We start from the raw sequence: 18062 nt of genomic DNA, 5'->3' as shown, positions 1-18062 counted from the left end.
ACATGACTGGGCAGGGGTGCAGCCATGGGTGGGCAAAGGCCCACCCACTGGGGAGTCAGGCACAATCAGAATGAGTTGTTTCCTAACAAAGGGGCTTTATTAGACAGAAATACTCCTCAGCACCCACCCTCAGACAATCCCAAAGGTGAAGCCAGATGTGTAGGTCCTGGGCTGGGATGGTTACATGTGGTCTACGGTTGTGAGGCCAGTTGGACATACTGCCAAATTCTCCAAAACAACATTGGAGGCAGTTTATGGTAGAGAAATTACCATTCAATACTCACTCTGGCAACAGCTCTGGTGGACATTCCTGCAGTCAGCATGCCAATTGCACACTCCTTCAAAACTTGACATCAGTAGCATTGTGGACAAAACAGCACCTTTATGGACCCAACACAAGGTGCACCTGTGTAATGACCATGCTGTTTCATCAACTTTTTGATAGACCACACCTGTCAGGTGGATAGATGGATTATCTTGGCAAAGGAGAAATGCTCACTAACAAGGAAAACAAATTTGTGCACAAAATGAGAGAAATAAGCTTTTTGTGCACATGTACAATTTAAGGGATTTTTAAATTTCAGATAATGAAACTAACACTTTACATGTTGCGTTTATTTTTTTTGCTAAGTGTACATGGTGCAGTCAAAAACAATATTTTAGTTCTGGGTCGACTGAAATGAACCCACAACTATTGTAGTTCATCTTTCAAAAACATTAATACAGCTAAACTATAACATTACAAAAACACTAACAATTGATAAACACACAAGCTGTGTTCCAAGATGAGAAAGTTGAAAAGTTCGTAATGAAGAAATATACATGTTACATTCACACAAGTCGTACATGAATCCAGACCCTGAATCCAGACTAATTGTAACATTGATAAGAAATTGGGCCATTTTACAACTTATTAGAATGCTTCCTTCTTCCAACAGGGTGACAAACATTTACAATTATTTACACATCCAGACTGAGATAGTGCTCCAAATGGCACCCTATGGGCCCTGGTCCAAAACTAGTGCACTACATAGGGAATAGGGTGCATTTAGAACGCAGTAGGTTGTCCCCCCCCCCAGGCAACAGCAGATGGACAGATTTAGAACTGCTGCAGGATCAACTTGTTCTTCATGTCGTGAGAGAACTTGTTGGATCGGAACGCGTCGCTGTCATAGAACGCTGACAGGTTGTGGATGCTGATCTGTCTGGCCTGTGGCAGGAGAGAACAGAACAATTCAACTATACTGAACAAAAATCATAAGCAACAATTTCAAAAGATTTTTACTGAGCCTGGTTCCTCTCTAGGTTTCGCTTCTAGCGAGTTTTTCCAAGCCACCGTGCTTCTACACCTGCATTGCTTGCTGTTTGGGGTTTTAGGCTGGGTTTCTGTACAGCACTTTGTGGCATCAGACGATGTAAGAAGGGCTATATAAATAAATAAAGAAAATTTGATGAGGAAATCAGTCAATTTAAATAAATTAATTGGGAACCTAATCTATGGATTTCACATGACTGGTAAAACAGATATACATCTGTTGGTCAAAGATACAACCCCCCCACCCCCGCAAAAAACAGGATCTCGTCACGGTATTCCTTTGCATTCAAATTGCCATGGATAAAATGCAACTGTGTTAGTTGTCTGTAACTTATGTCTGCCCATTCCATAACCACAAAGCCACCAGGGGGCACTCGTTTTACAGGAAACCGCTTGCCCACACGACGCCATACATGTTGTCTGCGTTGTAAGGCCAGTTGGACGTACTGCCAAACTCTAAAATGACTTGAGGCGGCTTATGGTAGAGAAACGAACATTCAATTCTGGCAACAGCTCTGGTGGACATTCCTGCAGTCAACGTGCCAATTGCACTCTCCCTCAACTTGAGACATAATGATCATGCTGTTAAATCAGCTTCTTCATATGCCACACCGATCAGGTGGATGGATTATATTGGCAAAGAAATGCTCACTAAGAGGGATGTAAACAAATGTGTGCACAAAAAGAGAGAAATAAGCTTTTTGTGTATACGGAACATTTCTGGGATCTTTTATTTCAGCCCATGAAACATGGGACCAACACTTTACATGTTGCGTTTACATGTTTTATCAGCGTATAGTGCATTCGGAAAGTATTCAGACCCCTCGACTTTTTCTACATTGTTACGTTGCAGCCTTATTCAAAAATGTATCAAATATTCCCCCCCCCCTCAAGCTACATACAATACCCCATAATGACAAATTGAAAAACAGGTTTAGACCTGGGGAATGTCAGCAGCATTGAAGGTCCCCAAGAACACAGTGGCCTCCATCATTCTTAAATGAAAGTTTGTAACCACCAATACTCTTTCTAGAGCTGGCCGCCCGGCCTAACTGAGCAATCGGTGTCAGAGGAAGGCCCTAAAAATTGTCAAAGACTCCAGCCACCCGAGTCATAGACTGTTCTCTCTGCTACCGCACAGCAAGTCTAGGTCCAAGAGGCTTCTAAACAGCTTCCAGCCCCAAGCCATAAGACTCCTGAACACCTAATCAAATGGCTACCCAGACTATTTTCCTTGCCCGCCCCCCCCCCCCCCTTTGCCTCCCCTCCTTTTTTGCACCGCTGCTACTCTGTTATTAGGGGCGGCAGGTAGCCTAGTGGTTAGAGCCAGTAACCAAAAGGTTGCGAGATCAAATCCCAAGGTGACAAGGCAGTTAACCCACTGTTCCCCAGTAGGCGGTCATTATAAATAAGAATTTGTTCTTAACTGACTTGCCTAGTTAAATAAAGGTTAAAAAGATAAAAACATGTTATCTATGCATAGTCACTTCAATAACACTTTTACATATTCCCTCAACCGGTATTGTTATTATTATTTATTTAATTACTTGTTATTTTATTTCTTATCTGCATTTATTAAACTGCATTGTTGGTTCACTGTAAGATCTGTTGTATCCGGCGCATGTGACTAATACAATTTGATTCAGGGGAGAAGGGCCTTGGTCAAGGAGGTGATCAAGAAACTGATGTCACTGACAGAGCTCCAGAGTTCCTCTGTGGAGATGGGAGAAACTTCCAGAAGGACAACCATCTCCGCAGCACTCCACCAATCAGGCCTTTATGGTAGAGTGGCCAGATGGAAGCCACTCCTCAGTAATAGGCACATGACAGCCTGCTTGGAGTTTGCCAAAAGACAAGATTCTCTGGTCTGATGAAACCAAGATCGAACCATTTGGCCTGAATGCCAAGCATTACGTCTGGAGGAAACCTGGCAACATCCTTACGGTGAAGCATGGTGGTGGCATCATGCTGTGGGGATGTTTTTCCAGCGGCAGGCCCTAGAAGACTAGTCAGGATCGAGGGAAAGATGAACGGAGCAAAGTACAGAGAGATCCTTGATGAAAACCTGCTCCAGAGGGCTCAGGATCTCAGACTGGGGCGAAGGTTCACCTTCCAACAGGACAACGACCCTAAGCACACAGCCAAGACAACGCAGGGGCTTCGGGACAAGTCTCTGAATGTCCTTGAGTGGCCCAGCCAGAGCCCAGACTTGAACATCTCTGGAGAGACCAGAAAAATAGCTGTGCAGCAATGCTCCCCATCCAACCTGACAGAGCTTGAGAGGATCTGCAGAGAAGAATGGGAGAAACTCCCCAAAAACAGGTGTGCCAAACTTGTAGCGTCATACCCAAGAAGACTCGAGGCTGATATTAATGCCAAAGGTGCTTCAACAAAGCACTGAGTAAAGGGTCTGAATACCTATGTAAATGTGATATTTCAGTTTAATACATTTGTAAAAAAAATAATCTAAACCTGTTTTCACTTTGTCATTATGGGGTATTGTGTGTAGCTTGCGGGAAACAAGCAATTTAATCAATTTTTAGAATAAGGCTGCAACGTAACAAAATGTGGAAAATGTCAAGGGGTCTAAATACTTTCCGAATGCACTGTATATGTTGGAAACTATTGAACTTCACAAATAGCCGCAAATTATGTTTAATGTACTCAAGATATAGAATGTTGCATTTATATTTTTGTTCAGTGTATATCAGCATGGACAACAAAATTAAACATTTTCCCCAAGGGGAAGAACAGAAAGCACCTTCACACTTATTCTCTATACCACCTTTACTCCACACAGAGAAGCGTACAAAGCTCTCCCTCCATTTGGAAAATCTGACCATAATTCTATCCTACTGATTCCTGCTTACAAACAAAAACTAAATCAGGAAGCACCAGCAACTCGCTCAATACGGAAGTGGTCAGATGACGCGGATGCTCCTTGAGTGTTCTGCTAGCAGACTTGAATATGTTACGGGATTCCTCCAATGGCATTGAGGAGTACACCACCTCAGTCACCGGCTTCATCAATGACGTTGTCCCCACAGTGACTGTACGTACATATCCCAACCAGAAGCCAAGGATTACAGGCAACATCTGCACAGAGCTAAAGGCTAGAGCTGCCGCTTTCAAGGAGCGGGACAGCCATGCCCTCAGACGAACCATCAAACAGGCAAAGCTTCAATGCAGGACTAAGACTGAATCCTACTACACCGGCGCTGACGCTGTTAGCATCTTGCTAGAATACAATAAGGGAGAGGAGACTGAGAGGAAACAGATTGGTATAGTACATTACAGTAGAAATGTAAGTAATACATTTTACACTATTCATTAAGACACCACCATCAGCTCATTACCTTGTCCACCAGGTCTTTCTCTGGGATCTCGATGGTGTCCTGCTGTGCTCCGTACCGGTTCCTCTGATACGCCACCTGCTCCGACACCAGCTGCTTCAGGATGAACAGCAGCAACTCATTGTTGTCTTTTCTGAACGCCAGGTAACGGGCAAACGTCTAGAGAGAGGAGGAAACGAGGGATAACTTAGCAGACCTGCCAACCCTGTCCAACTTTTTAGAGTACCAGATGCGTGCGGCATATTTGAGATTCTCTCTCCCCCCACCCTCGTGCCCATGCTGTTTGTGAGTCTGATCGCAATTATAGAATTGTAGTAAATCAAGTCTATCTAAAGGTTGGAAAACTTTCTTGACAGCATTCCATTTACACATATGGTCGAAGTCTGGCTACACAAAGCTTAACTAGGCTAAGCTTGTTCAGTAGGCTACCACAAAGAGAATCTGACCGCTGTTCAGTAGGCTACCGCAAAGAGAATCTGACCGCTGTTCAGTAGGCTACCGCAAAGAGAATCTGACCGCTGTTCAGTAGGCTACCGCAAAGAGAATCTGACCGCTGTTCAGTAGACTACCGCAAAGGGAATCTGACCGCTGTTCAGTAGGCTACCGCAAAGGGAATCTGACCGCTGTTCAGTAGGCTACCGCAAAGGGAATCTGACCGCTGTTCAGTAGGCTACCGCAAAGGGAATCTGACCGCTGTTCAGTAGACTACCGCAAAGGGAATCTGACCGCTGTTCAGTAGGCTACCGCAAAGGGAATCTGACCGCTGTTCAGTAGGCTACCGCAAAGAGAATCTGACCGCTGTTCAGTAGGCTACCGCAAAGAGAATCTGACCGCTGTTCAGTAGACTACCGCAAAGGGAATCTGACCGCTGTTCAGTAGGCTACCGCAAAGAGAATCTGACCGCTGTTCAGTAGGCTACCGCAAAGGGAATCCGACCGCTGTTCAGTAGGCTACCGCAAAGGGAATCCGACCGCTGTTCAGTAGGCTACCGCAAAGGGAATCCGACCGCTGTTCAGTAGGCTACCGCAAAGGGAATCTGACCGCTGTTCAGTAGGCTACCGCAAAGGGAATCCGACCGCTGTTCAGTAGGCTACCGCAAAGGGAATCCGACCGCTGTTCAGTAGGCTACCGCAAAGGGAATCTGACCGCTGTTCAGTAGGCTACCGCAAAGAGAATCTGACCGCTGTTCAGTAGGCTACCGCAAAGAGAATCTGACCGCTGTTCAGTAGGCTACCGCAAAGGGAATCTGACCGCTGTTCAGTAGGCTACCGCAAAGGGAATCTGACCGCTGTTTGCTAGAAGAGTCCGGTGTTTCAGCCTATGTAAAATGTGCCCATTGTATTTCTTTGCAGCGCATGTATCCATTTCAGATTTTTGAAATGGATACAATCTCAAATCTAGTGCCAAGAGGCATTTTAGAAGCATTGCGTCTATAGTTAATACCGGACACTTGTTCAATCTTCATCGTGCAGTCTTCTAAACTCCCGACTCCATTTAACAACAAAAGGTTTATATTTATTTTTTATGATACTTTTTGCGACATGGATCATAATTAGTTACAGTCTATCAGGTTGCGTGAACCTCGTAATGTTAAGTGGAAAATACACATTTAATTCTGCGTAGTTGTATCACACTCGCACAAAGCGACCAGTTATTTTTCGTATTTGCATTTAATTTCTCTCACTAGCAAATGCGAGTGAACTGCTGGCACTTTAGAGCCCACTGAATGTCCATCTTATGTTCGCAAACGTTAGCTTGACACAATTAGTGTTTACCTTTCCACAACACACAGGGTCAAAAAGGGATTTGTCCATGTGTTTACGTACAGCTGACTGTCAGAAAACTCAGCATCACAACAAACAGGAAGAGGGGCAGACACGGAGGTAGCTACGTCCAATAATGATGTATTCATCTCCATGTCCGTTGACACAAACTCCGTACATGTCTGTGTGTTGCAGTTTGAGAATCGGGATGTGAGATTTACTCAGTGGATTTATTTTTTATGTAAAAAACAAAAACAAAATCAGGCCCTATTCATTTCTGCATACTTTTAACTCGGATCTCTACCTGGACAGAGAATTGCAGTTGGTACGGAAAATGCGTGCATGTTGGCAGGTCTGAGTTAGTTTCAGAATAAAAAGCAGCAGCTTGACATCTCGTCTGAGCGCCAGGTAACATCCAGAGGACCAGGAACCAGTGTTTGACATACTGTATTCACTGTGTTGTGACAGACAGTCCAATCCTTATATATTAATAGTGTATGACCACTAAGTGGAGACAAATCTATGTTGGGCTTTTCCCCTCCTGCACCATCTTACCCTCTACAGAACTAGAAGAACACATATTACCCTTTTCCCTTGCAAAACATTTCGCTACAATTTGCTCTAGTGAACACGACCCACGTATAGTCCAACACATTCCCTGTGCTTACCTTCCTCATGCTCCTCATGACGCTGAACTTCTGAGTGTCGATGAAGCTCTCCAGCATGACTCTGATGGCCATGTTGACGTCATCCTCCACTACGTAGTCTCGGAGGTGCATCCTGGCGTGGGCCTCCGCCATGCGGATCATAGACTCGATGTGACGCACCGTGATGGGGATGCTGCCTGTCGCCTACACAGACACATTAAGTTATTGAATTATTATTGACAGTAGACAGTTTGGACATATGAAGGTCACGAACCCTCAAGGATAAAATACAACTACATGTTTAAGTATCCGTTTCATTCGTTTCAGTTTCGGCATCAACTCAGAAAGTGAATTGAAATATCAATGAGGTGTTCTGAGACATGAGATGGACCCATGCCAGCTGAGGGCCTTGCATTATCTCCCCAGGCTTCAGCTCAGCTAGCTAGCTTACAGTCTTACCGGCTGAGAGCTCGAACCACCGTTTGTGACACACTCACCATGGACTCTTTGCGCAGGTCGCTGTAGATGTGAGCCACCTTATCCTGGTCCATCTGGTTGAGTTTGGGCCGGACCCTTTCCTTAGAGTACATGATGTATTTCCTCAGCAGCTCCTGGGGGATAGGAGGCACGTCTGTGGTGTTGGGCAGAACCACCTCCTCCAAGCCAGCCATGCCACCCTCCTTGTTGCTGGGGTGATGCTTGATGTGGCTGCCCACCACGAAACGAGCCAGCAGCTCATCCTGTAAATGGTGGACAAAGACAAGTTAGAAGGTTACAATATTGCAAAGAACAAGTGTCAATTCATTCAGCTAACTAACAAAACATCCGGTCATATCATTACAGGGATGATGAGAGAACAACAACAGAAAGCTGAGAACTTGGCCAATAGTCTTTACCTGCACTGGGTCCACAGTATCTCTGACCACACACAGGACGTCAAAACGGGACACGATAGGCTCGGTCAGATCCACGTTCTCAGAGAAGGTCAGAGACGGGTCGTAGCGACCACCGATAGGGTTGGCGGCAGCGATGATGGTACAGCGTGCCTGGAGCGAGGTGACGATGCCGGCCTTGGAGATGGAGATGCTCTGTTGTTCCATGGCCTCGTGGATACTGGTCCTGTCTGCATCGTTCATCTAGAGAGGAGAGACATGTTGAGCACTACAGTCTACAGGAGTGTCACAGACAGGAGAGACATGTTGAACACTGCAGTCTACAGGAGTGTCACAGACAGGAGAGACATGTTGAGCACTGCAGTCTACAGGAGAGACATGTTGAACACTGCAGTCTACAGGAGAGACATGTTGAGCACTGCAGTCTACAGGAGAGACATGTTGAGCACTGCAGTCTACAGGAGAGACATGTTGAACACTACAGTCTACAGGAGAGACATGTTGAACACTGCAGTCTACAGGAGAGACATGTTGAGCACTGCAGTCTACAGGAGAGACATGTTGAGCACTGCAGTCTACAGGAGAGACATGTTGAGCACTGCAGTCTACAGGAGAGACATGTTGAACACTGCAGTCTACAGGAGAGACATGTTGAACACTGCAGTCTACAGGAGAGACATGTTGAGCACTGCAGTCTACAGGAGAGACATGTTGAGCACTGCAGTCTACAGGAGAGACATGTTGAGCACTGCAGTCTACAGGAGAGACATGTTGAGCACTACAGTCTACAGGAGAGACATGTTGAGCACTGCAGTCTACAGGAGAGACATGTTGAGCACTACAGTCTACAGGAGAGACATGTTGAGCACTGCAGTCTACAGGAGAGACATGTTGAGCACTGCAGTCTACAGGAGAGACATGTTGAGCACTACAGTCTACAGGAGAGACATGTTGAGCACTACAGTCTACAGGAGAGACATGTTGAGCACTACAGTCTACAGGAGTGTCACAGACAGGAGAGACATGTTGAGCACTACAGTCTACAGGAGTGTCACAGACAGGAGAGACATGTTGAGCACTACAGTCTACAGGAGTGTCACAGACAGGAGAAACTACACTTCCTATTCCATCGTTAGGAGATCTTCCTGACCTGAAAATACTCATGGCCCTGCACAAGGCACTGAACAGTTTTAAAAATGAACAAATCCTTTACTTTGAATGTTGCTGGAAATATACTATACTTGGTCTCCCTTTTCCCACCCACACCTTAACAACCCCCTTCCCCCCCCACACCTTAACAACCACTTTACCCCCCACCCCTTAAAGTCGATGAGACAGACCCCTCTGTCCACTAACACCAAGGTCCTAGCCTCTAGAGTCCACTCCCTTAGTCCAACTCTAACCCCTCTCTCCCATCATATCAACCCTTTCTCCCTCTCACCTTGTCAAACTCGTCGATAAGACAGACCCCTCTGTCCGCTAACACCAGTGCTCCAGCCTCTAGAGTCCACTCCCTGGTGACCGGGTGTCTCTGTACGTAGGCGGTCAGGCCCACAGCGGAGGCTCCCTGGCCGGTGGTGAACACCGCTCTGCTGGCCACCTTCTCAACGTACTTCAAGAACTGGGACTTGGCCGTACCGGGGTCACCGCACAGGAGCACGTTGAGGTCACCTCGCACCTTGTGCTTCCCACCTGGAGAAAAGAGGGAAAGGTAAGAGCCCAGAACAGAGGAAGGATAGATGATAGATGCATCATAACAGAGGACTGAGTAGCCCTCATTCAAGAAAGCTACTGAATTTTTTTTTATTTTATTTGATCAAACAGCCAACTCAATTTAAAGGAAGGTTGTTCTCCAGAAGGAGCGTTGGCTACCGCTGATGTTGAATGGTTCACCAACCTGGATTCTTGGGCTCTCCACCAAACAGAGCCAGAGCCAAGCCTCTCTTGATGTCTTCATGGCCGTAGATGGAGGGGCCGATACTGGCAAAGACCTGCAGAGAGACAGGAGACAGCCCAAGGGATGAACAAGGTGTACCGGTGGGGATGAACAGACCAAAGAAAATACGACTAAAAGCCAATCTACGGATATTGACTATTAACATCTGCTATATAGACACTGACCAGGTGAAAGCTATGATCCCTTATTGATGTCACCTTCTATCAGTGTAGATGAAGGGGAGGAGACAGGTTAAAGAAGGAGTTTTAAGTCTTGAGACATGAATTGTGTACGTGTCCCATTCAGAGGGTGAACGGACAAAACTAAATATTGAAGTGCATTTGAACAGGGCATGGTAGTAGTTACAACGGTTTGTGACAAGAACTGCAACGCTGCTGGGTTTTTCCACACTCAACAGTTTCCAGTGTGTATCAAGAATGGTCCACTACCCAAAGGACATCCAGCCAACTTCACACAACTGTGGGAAGCATTGGAGTCAACATGGGCCAGCATCCCTGTGGAACGCTTTAAACACCATGCCCCGGTGAATTGAGGCTGTTCTGAGGGCCAAAAGGAAGGGGGTGCAAATTAATATTAGGAAGGTGTTCCTAATGTTTTATACATTCAGTCTATATTGTGCCACAAGCCATTAATAATTGTTTCCACAGTATGTCAATGGGCTTGTATCTGTTATTAAATAAACCATACATAAAAGACGGAAAGACTTGTGACCACGGGGTCCTCCTGCCGTACCAGCAGGGTCCCGCCTAACTCACCCTCTCTCTGATGTGCTCGTGGTCTGACAGTTTACCAGTAGGTGCTACTAACTCACCCTCTCTCTGATGAGCTCGTGGTCTGACAGTTTACCAGTAGGTGCTACTAACTTACCCTCTCTCTGATGTGCTCGGGGTCTGACAGTTTACCAGTAGGTGCTACTAACTCACCCTCTCTCTGATGAGCTCGTGGTCTGACAGTTTACCAGTAGGTGCTACTAACTCACCCTCTCTCTGATGAGCTCGTGGTCTGACAGTTTACCAGTAGGTGCTACTAACTTACCCTCTCTCTGATGTGCTCGGGGTCTGACAGTTTACCAGTAGGTGCTACTAACTCACCCTCTCTCTGATGAGCTCGCGGTCTGACAGTTTACCAGTAGGTGCTACTAACTTACCCTCTCTCTGATGTGCTCGGGGTCTGACAGTTTACCAGTAGGTGCTACTAACTTACCCTCTCTCTGATGTGCTCGCGGTCTGACAGTTTACCAGTAGGTGCTACTAACTTACCCTCTCTCTGATGTGCTCGTGGTCTGACAGTTTACCAGTAGGTGCTACTAACTCACCCTCTCTCTGATGTGCTCGTGGTCTGACAGTTTACCAGTAGGTGCTACTAACTTACCCTCTCTCTGATGTGCTCGCGGTCTGACAGTTTACCAGTAGGTGCTACTAACTTACCCTCTCTCTGATGAGCTCGTGGTCTGACAGTTTACCAGTAGGTGCTACTAACTCACCCTCTCTCTGATGTGCTCGTGGTCTGACAGTTTACCAGTAGGTGCTACTAACTCACCCTCTCTCTGATGAGCTCGCGGTCTGACAGTTTACCAGTAGGTGCTACTAACTCACCCTCTCTCTGATGTGCTCGCGGTCTGACAGTTTACCAGTAGGTGCTACTAACTCACCCTCTCTCTGATGAGCTCGTGGTCTGACAGTTTACCAGTAGGTGCTACTAACTTACCCTCTCTCTGATGAGCTCGCGGTCTGACAGTTTACCAGTAGGTGCTACTAACTCACCCTCTCTCTGATGAGCTCGTGGTCTGACAGTTTACCAGTAGGTGCTACTAACTTACCCTCTCTCTGATGAGCTCGTGGTCTGACAGTTTACCAGTAGGTGCTACTAACTTACCCTCTCTCTGATGAGCTCGTGGTCTGACAGTTTACCAGTAGGTGCTACTAACTCACCCTCTCTCTGATGTGCTCGTGGTCTGACAGTTTACCAGTAGGTGCTACTAACTCACCCTCTCTCTGATGTGCTCGCGGTCTGACAGTTTACCAGTAGGTGCTACTAACTCACCCTCTCTCTGATGAGCTCGTGGTCTGACAGTTTACCAGTAGGTGCTACTAACTTACCCTCTCTCTGATGAGCTCGCGGTCTGACAGTTTACCAGTAGGTGCTACTAACTCACCCTCTCTCTGATGAGCTCGTGGTCTGACAGTTTACCAGTAGGTGCTACTAACTTACCCTCTCTCTGATGAGCTCGTGGTCTGACAGTTTACCAGTAGGTGCTACTAACTTACCCTCTCTCTGATGAGCTCGTGGTCTGACAGTTTACCAGTAGGTGCTACTAACTTACCCTCTCTCTGATGAGCTCGTGGTCTGACAGTTTACCAGTAGGTGCTACTAACTCACCCTCTCTCTGATGTGCTCGCGGTCTGACAGTTTACCAGTAGGTGCTACTAACTCACCCTCTCTCTGATGTGCTCGTGGTCTGACAGTTTACCAGTAGGTGCTACTAACTTACCCTCTCTCTGATGAGCTCGTGGTCTGACAGTTTACCAGTAGGTGCTACTAACTTACCCTCTCTCTGATGAGCTCGTGGTCTGACAGTTTACCAGTAGGTGCTACTAACTCACCCTCTCGCCGATGCGCTCGTCCTTGGACAAAGCTACGATGGCCTTGATGTCCTCGTCAGTGAGCTCAGCCACGGCCACTTTGTTGTCTCTCCGAGCGATATGATTGGCCATGATGACCGTAGCGAACACCGGGAAGCCGTTGGCCATGTTCAGAGAGCCGTCATAGTTGTTGTTGTAGATGCCCGTCAGTTCCTGGAGGGAAAGAGACGTTATTAATAACATAGCTAGCTACCTTGTCGTAATAAGTCAACATCCTCTTTGACAAGAAGGATCTAGAAGGTTAACTGCAGACATGTTGCTGGGATGAGAAAATAAATACAAGTAAAAAAACATGGCTGTTCAGAATGGCCTCGCATTCATCAAGTACCTACTAAAATCATAATTAATGCAATGACATGTGTCTTTCGTCTCACAGCCCCGTACATCCCACTAGCAGTCAACGTTAGTGCCCTACAGTGTTGAGAATTACAGAGATTTGGTTCTGTTAGGAGTCAGACTCACTATTTCGTCTCCAGGTTTGCATTGGTCCACCAGGTCAGCCAATAGGATGGCATCTTTGGAGCGTGGGAGGCGGCCAGCGGCGATCTTCCCGGGGCTCTCCTGGATGGTGATTCGCTGGTAGTTCTGGTACACAGTCTGACAAAAAAAATAAAAAAACATGTCTTATTTCTTGCCTAGTCTTTATCTATTAGTCAGCCCCTCAGCCTTCACACTCTGGTGAAGAATCAGCCCTGGCGCTGAGGGCAGAAGCCTGGCTTCCCTTCCTGGTTCAACCTTATCAGATAGTATTTTTATTGATCCACTCATGTTTCTAACCTTTTTAAAAAGAGTATTTCTATTGGTCGACTGACTCACCAACTCCATATTAATGTCGAAGGGGCCGAAAGACTGGCACTCAGGGCAGGACCCTGGCTTCACTTCCTGGTTCTGGGACTGGAAGAAGGGTCCCAGGATGAAGTTACACTTGTTACAGTTGTACTTGACCATGCCCAGCTGAGGCAGAACACCTGTACAGCAGGTCACCACTCCACTGGTACGGATCAACTGGTTCAGGTGGAGTTGTCTGGAGAGGAGAAAATAAAATTAGCATGGTATTGGAAAAGCAATCATATTAATCCTATTTGGGGAGTGATGCAAGAGGCTCAGTATCAGCCCGTGTGCATGGGAGTTCCCTCAAGTCTACTGCAATGTTGTAGCTCTGTGACAACTGTAGAGACTAGCCTCTCGCTCTTGTTATTGCAAAAGTTGGCCTGATCTACTAATGCTACATTTGTATCGCTGAGTCTACTTTTAAATCATGGAAGATATGTGATCTGTATTTACCTGAGGGATCTCAGCTCCTCGACGAGGGGCAGGTTGCAGATCCTGACGTGGATCTCGTGAGCGATGCGGTCGTATTTGGGGTACATGGCCAGGACTACCTCCTTGGCTGCCTCGTCAAATATCTTCAGCATCTCAGTAGGCGCCTCTGGCAGGAAGTAGGCCAGGACATGCTCCCTGGCTGCTAGGTCCTCGTAGTTCACCACCAGACTCTCCTTGTTCTCTGGACGGGGTTGGTTTAAATACATCAGTAATGTAGTCAACCCATTTCAAAGATCAAGTAAAGCCAGGTGCAGAATCCCTAATGTTGTAGTTCATATAGTTTGTTCTCTATCCTCTTTTTAAAATAGTGAGCCAACATGGTTTTCAGCACTTCCCTGACTGATCAAAACTAGTTCTCAATGCTCGCGTCTCTCTGCAGCAGATGTATAGGTGAGCAATGTTAGGAACATCAAATCGCAATACATATAGAATCGTGAGAAAAGCAATACATATTGTATTGGTACCTGCGTATTATGATATCGTATCGTGAGGTCCCTGGCAATTTCCAGCCCTACTATAGATACAAGGTGATTTGTAATTTTCAGTGACTCTGCAGTCCGACTTCAGAACAGACCTAACAAAGCTCCTGATACAAATACACCACCAAAAGTATGTGGACACCTGCTCGTTGAACATCTCATTCCAAAACCATGGGCCTTAATATGGAGTTGGTCCCCCCCCTTGCTGCTATAACAGCCTCCACTCTTCTGGGAAGGCTTTCCTCTTGATGTTGGAACATTGCTTCCATTCAACAACAAGAGCGTTATAGTGAGGTTGGGCATTGATGTTAGGCCATTAGGCCTGGCTCGCAGTCAGCGTTCCAATTCATCCCAAAGGTGTTTGATGGAGTTGAGGTCAGTACTCTGTGCAGGCCAGTCAAGTTCTTTCACACTGATCGAGAAACCATTTTTGTATGGACCTCACTTTGTGCACGGGGCATTGTTATGCTGAAACAGGAATGAAACAGGAAAGGGCCTTCGTCAAACTGTTGCCACGAAGTTGGAAGCACAGAATCATCTAGAATGCCATTGAATTTCCCTTCACTGGAACTAAGGGGCCCGAACCATAATTTATGTATTTATTTTTAAAATATTCTTTTTAAAAGACCCAGACCATTATTCCTCCTCCACCAAAGTGTACAGTTGGCACAATGCATTCGGGCAGGTGGCGTTCTCCTTGCATCCAACAAACTCAGATTCGTCCGTCAGACTGCCAGGTGCTGAAGTGTGATTCAATACTCCAGAGAACGTGTTTCCTCTGCTCCAGAGTCCAATGGAGGCGTGATTTACACCACTCCAGCCGACGCTTGGCATTTCACATGGTCATCTTAGGCTTGTGTGCGGCTGCTCGGCCATGGAAACCCATTTCATGACGCTCCCGACAAACCTTTCTTGTGCTGACGTTGTTTCCAGAGGCAGTTTGGAACTCAGGTGTGAGTGTTGCAAGCAAGGACAGAAGAATTTTACACACTTCAGTACTCCCGTTTTGTGAGCTTGTGTTGCCTACCACTTAGCGGCTGAGTCGTCGTTGCTCCTAGACATTTCCACAATAACAGCCCTTACAGTTGACCGGGGCAGCTCTAGCAGGGAAGAAATTTGAAAACTGACTTGTTGGAAAAGTGGCATCCTATGACGGTGCCAAGTTGAAAGTCACTGAGCTCTTCAGTAAGGCCATTCTACTGCCAATGTTGTCTATGGAGATTGCATGGCTGTACGCTCGATTTTATACACCTGTCAGCAACGGGTGTGGCTGAAAAAGCCGAATCAACTAATTTGAAGGGCTGTCCACATATTTTTGTGTATATATATATGTTTTTATACATACATACATATACACACATATATGTATACACACATATACACACAAGTACCTTTGCACATGTCGCTGATCTTCTCCTTGAAGACGTTGTGCCCGTTCTCATCTACGTGGGTGCGCAGGAAGTTCTTGAAGCGGTGGTAGATCTCCAGACGTGGCGCGGCCATGACCACCCACTCCCTGACAGAGTGGCCCTGCAAGCAATTAATCCATCCATCAATACATCCATCAACCAATTCATCCATCAACCGTTTGTATAGCACATGTTGTACAAGCTAAAAATACAATGCTCTTCACAGAAAAATAAATCAATAATATGAATGAATATAATAAATATTTTATTACCTTCATGTCCTCTAGGTTCTCGATGCTCTCGATCATTTCCTCGTCGTCCGCCCCGGTGCCATCTGCAGCCCGCTCCGCCAGGCGACGCCTCCGGGCCGGGCGCTCTTCATCCTCATCCTCACTGTCTGTTAGACGGAAGAGGAAGGTGATGAGGAATTTCTTAACCTGATGTGTGTCGTTTCAATCCCACTATCTAAGAGTAGAACATCTAATCTTATGGTCAGAAAATCTATAACAGACTATGAAGAACTTCTCACCATACAGCAGTCCTCTCCTCAGCCTGCCTCCCTGCTCCCTGTCTCTCCTCCTCATGGCGTCCTCAGCAGCAGCCCTGGCTCCAGGAGACAGCTCCGACAGCTCCTCATCAAGATCCAGACCCTCCACCTCATACCTGTCCAGCTCAGGAATGGCTCGGTAGTCTCTGCATAGGGAGGGATGGGAAGAATGTATAAGCAAATCATATTGTATTATAAACCCTATATAATTTGTGGTATAAGTGCTTAGTAAACATGCTATAACATAGCTAGAACCTGAAAACACTACACGTAAAGCACTACAGTACAAGACTACAGGGTCTGAACACCTCCCTCTACCTCTCCTCCCTTGCTCACCTCTCCATTGCATCTCCAATCAGTTCCTCCCCGTCTCCCTCCTCCTCCTCTTCCCCAGGCAGAGTTCCTTCACCCAGGAGCCCCTCAGACTCATCCTCAAAGGGGGGCAAGTCTCTTCCGGGGCTGGAGGTCAGTTCCCCCCGCCTGGAGCCTCTGCCGGGGCTGGTTGCCATGTGATATGACTCAGATGAATCCTGACAACGGAAGGAGACAAGCAGTCAAGTCAGATGTATTTTGCATTGTTACATTTGCTACAGACTGTTGCATTTCATATATTACAGAGTCCATCTATTGTCTCAACACACATAGTTTAGTGCTAGATAGCTTGCTAGCTAAGATTATTATACCTATTCCTTAAACATGGTGAACTAAGGCTCAAACTGTGGAAAGCAGTTTACTAGCCAGATAGCTAACTTTAACAGTCCATTTTAAATTGCTGCATTTAAAATGAGTCATTTAGCAGACGTTCTTATCCAGGGCGATTTACAGGAGCAATTTGGGTTAAGTGCCTTTACTCAAGGACACATGACAGATTTTTCACCTGATCGACTTCGGGATTTGAACCAGCGACCTTTCGGTTACTGGCCCAACGCTCTTAGCAGCTAACTTTCATTAGTTCGCTAGCTAGTCAGACATCGAACTGATCTAAAATCTGTAGTTAATCGTTTATATTATATATGTAAGTTAAGTGTTCATTGCCATGTAGTTAACTAAATTACACAAAAAATGTGATCTGCATGGCTTCTATTGTTAGCCAGGTAGCTAAAGTGTGCCAGTTTGTCAGCCATCATGGCTAGGCACATCATTGGCACTCCATTGTCACTATGAAGATTAATACAATTATGGATATAACGTTAACCAGCACATGATTTGTCTGTCGCAGACAACGTGAGTCGATTCCTGACACTTTCTCAACTTTGACTGGCGAGCAAAAGACATCACGAACGAACAGAAATCCTCAGATAATTTATCAAGGAACATAAACAACTTCCAATGCAATGGGCTTTATTGGCATGGGAAACATGTTTACAATTGCCAGAGCAAGTGGAATAGATAAACGTGAAATAAACAATCAACTATCTGTCAAAAAAAAGAAATATGTTGAAACATATATTGCCAATTTTGATAATAATCACTCACCGCCATTATTTCGTGCTTGCTTGTCTCTACTGCTGCTACGCAAATGTATTTTTTACCACTTACTTTTCCCGCGAAATCGTCACGTGGTATACAAAGCGCGCGAAATATTATGAATATGTAATAATGAACCAAAGAGCAGCCTTATGATTGGTCGGAGCAAAAAGCGTACTCTGTGATAGGTCAATCTAATGTAAAGCAGGATCCTTTGGATGCGCTCGATTTGTTTCCCTCAGAAAGCCGGGTTGCTGATTATCAGTT

At 46.0% G+C, this 18062-nt stretch overlaps 1 protein-coding gene across 1 annotated transcript; it reads right to left on the bottom strand.

Moving 5' to 3' along the window:
* Nucleotides 1–597: 597 nt before the first annotated feature.
* LOC139536340 (DNA replication licensing factor mcm2) lies at nt 598–17909 on the bottom strand. Its single transcript, XM_071336798.1, has 16 exons — nt 17805–17909; nt 16665–16858; nt 16311–16474; nt 16054–16178; nt 15764–15902; nt 13855–14074; nt 13387–13594; nt 13033–13167; nt 12532–12723; nt 9869–9962; nt 9413–9663; nt 7975–8214; nt 7576–7818; nt 7100–7282; nt 4672–4827; nt 598–1210 (listed from the first exon to the last, which is right to left on the bottom strand). The coding sequence occupies exons 1-16, from the start codon at nt 17808–17810 to the stop codon at nt 1100–1102; spliced, it is 2661 nt and encodes an 886-aa protein (XP_071192899.1). The 5' UTR covers nt 17811–17909; the 3' UTR covers nt 598–1099.
* Between the last annotated feature and the right edge of the window lie 153 nt (nt 17910–18062).

The sequence above is a fragment of the Salvelinus alpinus genome, chromosome 12 (genome assembly GCF_045679555.1).
Source record: "Salvelinus alpinus chromosome 12, SLU_Salpinus.1, whole genome shotgun sequence".
Classification (NCBI taxonomy): Eukaryota; Metazoa; Chordata; class Actinopteri; order Salmoniformes; family Salmonidae; genus Salvelinus; species Salvelinus alpinus.
This window is presented reverse-complemented; position numbering and strand designations above follow the sequence as displayed.

Excerpts from the sequence above, each read along its gene's own strand:
- LOC139536340 (XM_071336798.1), bottom strand. Across the intron at positions 7,819-7,974 it reads ATACTGTGGACCCAGTGCAG|GATGAGCTGCTGGCTCGTTT; the intron begins GTAAAGACTATT and ends CACCATTTACAG. Across the intron at positions 7,283-7,575 it reads ACCTGCGCAAAGAGTCCATG|GCGACAGGCAGCATCCCCAT; the intron begins GTGAGTGTGTCA and ends GTGTCTGTGTAG.